Source organism: Archocentrus centrarchus, chromosome 15, assembly GCF_007364275.1.
Source record: "Archocentrus centrarchus isolate MPI-CPG fArcCen1 chromosome 15, fArcCen1, whole genome shotgun sequence".
NCBI lineage: Eukaryota > Metazoa > Chordata > Actinopteri > Cichliformes > Cichlidae > Archocentrus > Archocentrus centrarchus.
Window position 1 is genome coordinate 19,088,790 of NC_044360.1, and position 7,638 is coordinate 19,096,427.

The window sequence follows — 7,638 nt, forward strand, 5'->3', positions numbered from 1 at the left end:
AATTCTTAACATTTTCAAACTGTAATTAAAATCCAAACCAAATAAGTATTCTTTTAAAAGTTTTAGTTTCTTGTGTGCTCTGTACTGGCAATGAGTTCCATTCCTTCATAGCCTTAGATAAAACTTTTAATTGAATTGCTTCTACAACTCATCCTCCAGTAACCTGCCTAGTAGAGTATTCATGTCTATCTACATTCTAATACAAATTTTTATATAAAATCATTGGAGTCCTTGTGGCAATATTTCTAATAAATACCACTAAAGAATAAAGTAATCTATATTTTACGGTTAACCAATTAAGACACTGATGCATCGTTATATTTCTTTTATACTCACAACAAAGAACCATTCGTGCTGCCTTATTTTGAACCATTTGCTGTTGCTTAATCTGATTCATTGCACCACTGGGCCATACTACTGGGCAGTAATCCACATGAGACAATATCAAAGCCTGGATTAATTGCTTAATTGATTTTGGTGCCAAAAATTTGCATATCTTTTAACTACAGAAATACCATTTCCCATTTTAACAACTTTTTATTTACTGTCTAAGATTACACCCAGGAACTTGGTCTTATGGACTTGGTAAACAGACACACCATTAATGGAAACCTTTAAAACCGGATTCTTTCTAATGGAATAGTTAGAACCAATTATGACCAATTATTACCAATACATTCAAAATCACTTTATTATTCTTTACCCATTTAACCACTGAAATTCATTCACAATGGTTTATGCTTCCTAACTAGACAGACTGACATCCCTGAACTCCCTTTGCGTTATACTGTGATGATGCTCCTAAGTGCTTCCTTAACTTTTTTGAACAGTATTTATTTATATATATTTATATATATTTTTGGGCTCTTCACATCCCAAACAGTAAAAATGGAGCTACAGATCTAAGAAGCACACGTATATGTATTGATTTGTTATCCTAGTTCTAGGCATCTACGAGTAAGCTAAGATCAAATATTTGTGAGACGCCAGTGCATTTAAAGTACATCATTATCATTCTTTACTCCTTTGCTTTCCTTCAATCATGCCGTCACAGAAAAAAATTCTGGCAGAAGTGAGAGAAAGAGAGAAATGGGGTTCTGTCTTTGTGGCTTTTCAGGGCTTCAAATCAGTGTGAGAGAGAAAGTCCTACAGTTAGACACTGAAGAATGGCCATAACCATAATATTTTTTTGTCTCTCCTGGCAAGCATTAGCTTCATCCCAGAACCAGCTCTGCAGGATGTACTGCTCCAACTTTATGTCGTACTGACCAGCCTACATTTGAATTTGAGATTTACTCACCCCTGAGACATCAATGTCACTAGATATTTCCTGCAAAATATCACATTGAATTTAAATTTTCAGCACCAGGCGGTGTCTTCTGACCAACTCCAGGAGTGTAGAAATCGTCATACTAACCCGCTCCTCAGGACCACTTCACAAACCTGGGTCGTCCCAGGCTTCAGCTGGGGGGCAAACAAAGAGTGTGTCCAGGAGGAATCTCAGCTGCTGCCAGCCAGCGACAGTGCGTGTGGTCGCTCCACAGAGAAGGACACAAAGGAAACTAAACAACTTGAGGAGGTTTGTTGCCCAGCTCACTGTAGGTGTCCTTCTTGTTTCATTTTTCTCTAGAATGTTTCGTTCTTATGATAATCTGCATTTTCCTTAAATCTTGTGAGAAAAAATGAAAATGTTATCACAGCCAGACACCAAATCCATGAAATTATTTCTTATCACCAGGCCGGTGCGGGCCAGCTGTCAAAGAGTGATGCCTTACCTCGTCTGTTTCACCACCAGAGGGGTGAAACCCAAGAGGGCAGGAAATTTCAGCATCACAGAGCTCTAATTAAAGCGGGTTCCGGTCCCCGTGGAGACCCTGTCCGCAATATAAAGATCCCATCCATCACAGTGCATCAAAAATCTTCTGTGGTGACCAAAAGGTCCCCTCATCAGGAGTCATTCATCTCACAAGTGCCATTAAGAGTAACTTCAGTCTTTCTTTAATGTCAAATAACCTCTGCAGGGTTGCTCTTGTCACTGCACATAAATGTACTGACTCTGTGAAATTGTTTTTATATATATATGGACAGTATTGTAGCCTTTTATTTGTACAAAACTATTTCCTTTAGTTACAGATTAAAGTGTCTGGCCAGAGGGGCAGTTTGGGAATCAGCATTGCTGGTGGAAAAGGCTCACTGCCTTACAAAGATCATGATGAGGTGAGTGCTGCTGGAGAAGAGTCAGTGTTGCTCAATGTCTTGTGACACTGTACATTTATAGTGCACCATTTGGCTGCCTGAACAAAGATGATGAGAAGCAGCTGAGGTCCTCATGGATTTCTTGGTTTTACTCAAATTCATATGGATCTGTGTGCGACTTGAAGACATTATCCAGCTAAAAAGGCTCTCATTAAATTCTTGAATGCAAATTCCATCCAGGCTAATGCATCTATTTCTTTTTAGGGCATTTTTATTTCCAGAGTAAGTGCAGGGGGGCCATCAGAAAAGGCTGGAATCCATGTTGGTGATAGACTGCTGGAGGTATTTGTAACAATTATTCATATTTACAGACTTAATTACTGGATAATAAAAGACTGAATACTGTGCAAAAGTCTTGAGCCACCCCACATTTCTTTGTATTTTGCTTCCAGGGAGCCAGACCTTCTTGTCATTTTTAAAGTGGTCTTGCACAATAGTTCTCCAGGCTTTCTGAAGGTTTTTAAAGTTCTTTTTTGGTTAATTGAATCTAGGAAAAAAAAAAAAGAAAGAAAGAACGTTAATTAAGTAATTAAAAATAAACATAATGCCGAGGATAACAGTTCTACAGTCATAAAACAGTATTTTTACACCAACAAGGTGATTGCCAAAAAGCTATAGGCTGAAAACTTGGTGTGCAATGTGTGAAAATGGGCAAAGTGAAGGACAAAAAGAGTATCAGGCTAGAACAGTACCTGAGAATCATGTCCTTAAGAAAGTAAAATAGGATCTATCGAACAAAAACCAGTTGATCCATCTCCTGTTCATTGAAGCTCATCAAAAATGGTATCAGTGGAAAGGTGGCTGTCAAGAAGGCTTTCTGAAGGAACAGCCAACATCCGAAGAAGAACTTTGAATGCTCTTCAAGAAGCCTGGAGAACTGTTCCTTAAGACTACTTAAAGAAATGACAAGAGCTACCTAAGAGAGTTCAGGCTGTGTTGAAGAATAAAGGTGGTCACACCAATCAGACGTTCAAGCTCATTAGAATTGTACATACTCTGTTTTTCCCTTCTATACTGTATTTGTGTGTTTGCAGATGTTTCAGTAAATCAAGGCACCTATTTCCCATTTTCCTAGAAAGATAGGGAACTAGGTACATGCCAGTTTGTGAAATGTGAGTGAATTTAAATTACACACGCAAAACTCAAGTACTTCCTGTTGGTGTTTCTCTTGTGACCAGTGGAGGGCATCGTAAGACTAACAGAGGACACTGCTGTGATGAACATAACACAGCTATTAAGAAGTGAATATTTAGTGAATATTTACTTTTAGACATACTATTTTCAGTACCTATAGAGTGTGTGTGTCTGTGTGTGTGTGTGTGTGTGTGTGTGTGTGAGAGAGAGAGAGATAGAGAGAGAATTTCTCATCTCTGACTCCTGCTACTACTCATCCTTCCAGGTCAATGGCATCAGCATGCAGGGGGTGACCCACCACGAAGCAGTCAGTGCTCTCCGGAATGCTGGGAACTGCATCAAGATGAAAGTACTCAGAGAGAGGCTTCTACCTCGCGAGGTGCGTGACCTGGACGTGTCTCAGGATCCTCGGGATGCGACTGGACGAAAGCTGTGCAGCCAGCACGGAGAAGGCCGAAGCAAACAGCTCCAGATGGAGAGCGCAGAAGACTGTGTATCCAAGAAGATTGAGGCGGTTGTGTGCAATGGCAATGGCATTGTGGGTGGTTTAGTCATATATTATATATCATACAAAACACACAATCTAAATTCCCTTCTTGTTTTTCTACCTGCCTCAAGCCATATGTGGATCAGACCCTCAAAAAACAGCACTCAATTTGTTCTGTTTCTTTTCTCTCGTTTCAGTCTGATTTGGAGAGTGATCTGAAGAGGACCGTGTCTGAACTGGTGGCAGAGGCTTTAACAAAAAATGATTCCTTCACAGTCAGGAAACAAACGATGACAGTAAGGAGATTTCTTATCCTTCCTTTTGAAACACAGCCTGTCATATTGTTTTTCAGGGAAAACCTATCAAGTTGCCTACGCCAACTGGTGTCTTTTTAGACATATTAAGAAAATCAACCTGGCTACAAATCAAAATGCTATACTAAGAACAACATCACAAGGAAAATAAGCTTTTTCAGTAATATATTCAGGAAAAATTGAATTGATGTACTATTGTGTTGTGGAAAAAAATAAGTACATGACTGGCCTCAGAAACTAGTGTTGCAGCCGTAGGAGAAATTGCTTTTTTTATCCTCATTTTTATCATAAATCTGGAGTTGACATCCCAGTAAAACCTCTGGTCTCCATCTCTGGTTGAAAGGTTCATGCAGATGACCTCACAGTATATTCAAACACTCTTTGATAAGATGCAAGCTGCCCAGTCCCAGAAGCAGCTAAGCAACAGCAACCTCCAAAGCCTTAAAATTCCTACTGCACTGTGCTTTACAGTTCATAGGACATTCTTCTTATTAAAAGTTGTCTTTTGTTGGCTGACTACATGTCTGCTGCTACTGTGGACGTTTGATTAGACTGTCCTGATCGGACATGCTCTGAGCTAAGCTTTTGCTCTGGTGCTCTTTTTGTACAGCAAAGGCCTTATCTTGCCTGCCACATTCACAACATTGCCAAAAGTATTCACTCATCCATCCAAATCATTGAATTCAGGTGTTCCAATCACTTCCATGGTCACAGATGTATAAAATACACCTAGGCATGCAGAGTGCTTCTACAAACATTTGTGAAAGAATGGGTCGCTCTCAGGTATCGTGATAGGATGCCACCTGTACAACAAGTCCAGTCATGAAATTCCCTTGCTACTAAATATTCCACAGTCAACTGTTAGTGGCATTATAACAAAGAGGAACTGATTGGGAAGGACAGCAACTCAGCAACAAATTGAAAAGCCACGTAAAATTGCAGAGTGGGGTCAGCAGATGCTGAGGGGCATAGTGCGCAGAGGCCAGCAACTTTCTGCAGAGTCAGTCACTACAGACGTCCAAACTCTCAAGAACAGTGCGTAGAGAGTTTCATGGAATGGGTTTCCATGGCTGAGCAGCTGCATTCAAGCCTTGCATCAAAAAGCACAATGCAAAACACAGTGTGCAACGGTGTAAAGCACGCCACCACTGGCCTCCAGAGCAGAGGAGACGTGTTCTCTGGAGTGACAAAATCACACTTCTCCATCTGGCAATCTGATGGACAAGTCTGGGTTTGGTGGTTGCCAGGAGAACGGTACTTGTCAGGCTGCACTGTGCCAAGTGTAAAGTTTGGTGGAGGGGTGGGGGGGGGTGGGGGGGTTATGTTGTGGGGTTGTTTTTCAGGAGCTGGGCTCAGCCCCTTAGTTCCAGTGAAAGGGAGTCATGATGCTTCAGCATACGAAGACATTTTGGACATGCTCCCAACTTTGTGGGAACAGTTTGAGAATGGGCCCTTCCTGTTCCAACATGACTGCACACCAGTGCACAAAGCAGGTCCATAAAGACATGGATGAGTGAGTTTGGTGGAAGAACTTGACTGATCTGTACAGAGTCCTGACCTCAACCCAATAGAATACATTTGGGATGAATTAGAGCGGAGATTTGTTTGAGCTGAATGTCCTAGATCAAACTGTCTTGGCAATATTAGCAGTCATTAAAAACCTGCGTCATATTTAGATGATTTTCCTGACTGTGTAATGACTCACTTCAAACAAATTGACTTGCCAGATGTATGCAGATTTTTTTTTTTTTGTAATGACGGGTTTAGTGAGCTGTTTAGAACTTGGGGTAACGACACCAAATACTTCAGTAGAAAAAAGAACACAATAATCAGAGAATCTCTGCAATAAACAAGTTCCACCTGTCACTCCCTGCTAATCTTTGGCACCTAATCTGGAACCCCTGATTCTAATTTTATGGATGTGAGGATGTGATAAAGATGCGATGAAGTTCAGTTCTGAACTGAAGAAGCCTTTTGGATGAGAGGTGAAACTTAAAGAAGTCCAGTTGCCTTTTTTCAAGCTCCAGACACTACCATGACCTGGATGATTGAGAACATAGACATGTGATAAAGATGTATTTACTTTCTCCATTAAAAAAAAAACATATTTAAAGTAGCTACAAAGTTTAAAGATTTTTTGTCATATATCTTTAAGTATAATTCAATCAAGTAATCAAATATAACCGTTTTTCCACCTGACTTTAAAAGAATGTCCCCTTTCCTGGAGTTGTACAAACAGTATGTTTAATATGAAAATCTATTTATGAGATAAGAGATTATTTTTCTGAGGCTTCAGCATCTACACATCATATCACATAGCTGGTCTGTTTCCTTCCTCAATCCTGTTTCCTTCTCTGGCACTTATCCGATAGATCCCTCGGATCATCCTCACTCATCCCTCTACCTCAGATGAAGATGTGGAGCTCTTGACACAGCTCCCCGGCAGGGAACTGCTACGTGACTCTGATGGTCTTGGCACACGAGTTCGAGCTGACTGCTGCGACAGTGCTTTCTATCTACCTTGACCACAGATTGGTGCTGCATGGATGACGGATACAGACTGTTACTATCCAGCTCATTGTTGTATTTTGGCACTGAAGCTTCCGTGATGTTACTGTGTAGTCTAAGTATGAAACAAACTGTTGGAATGGGGTTTTTACTGTCACCGCAAAGCTTATTTGTCTGTCAGTTTCAGCTGCTGCTAATAGTTTTTAATAATTTCAAAGCCATATGCAAACAGGTAGAATTTTAAATGCTAAATATGTTTTTCTTGCAAGACTGCATTAAACAGAGACTGTAAAGCACTGCAATGTTCACATAAAATACATGTCATATATGATCACTTAAACAACAAATGATTGCTGGCTACCTCTACACACTACGAAGTATAAGTTATGGATGTGCTGACACGTGCTGTCTCCACTCATGACAGTGTGAACCCCTTAAACCTTTCATAGTCCACATTAAGATAAAATCCTGCATTTCAGAACAGAGTGCACAGCAGGCAGTCTGAGTCCTGCAGAGAGCTTCTCATCGTCACACACCTGCTGTATGAGCTAAACGCACACTTGTGAGATTAAACCCGGTGCAGAGGGAGAGACCGGACACATTGCAGGAGGAATCTGTAATCTCACTTCCACAGCCCTAGAATGTGCAAACTGTACACAGATAATCGCCTTGTATTACTTTCTCAATAAAGTGCAAAAATATAATTCCAAGAGGTTTTTTCTTTGAGTGACAGGAGTTGTGTTTACTTGTGCAAATGTAAGATGAATATCAGAATACTGGGAATAGTGTCTGTAAGAAGCCCTATTACGATACTTTTAGGGAGGGATACTGATGGTGTTGCATAATGCTCTTTATTACTGTTCCCCCCCTTTGACCACATAAAAATTGACATGACACTTTATTTAATGTATGGTAGCTATGACTACTGGGTGAAAGTCC

The 7,638-nt window shown here is 40.4% G+C and overlaps 1 protein-coding gene across 1 annotated transcript; it reads left to right on the forward strand.

The window, feature by feature from the left end:
• The first annotated feature begins 1,042 nt into the window (after positions 1–1,042).
• Positions 1,043–7,328, forward strand: LOC115793592 (uncharacterized). Its single transcript, XM_030748640.1, has 8 exons — positions 1,043–1,072; positions 1,364–1,579; positions 1,739–1,981; positions 2,128–2,217; positions 2,461–2,538; positions 3,656–3,928; positions 4,075–4,173; positions 6,564–7,328. The coding sequence occupies exons 1-8, from the start codon at positions 1,043–1,045 to the stop codon at positions 6,714–6,716; spliced, it is 1,182 nt and encodes a 393-aa protein (XP_030604500.1). The 3' UTR covers positions 6,717–7,328.
• The last annotated feature ends 310 nt before the right edge of the window (positions 7,329–7,638 follow it).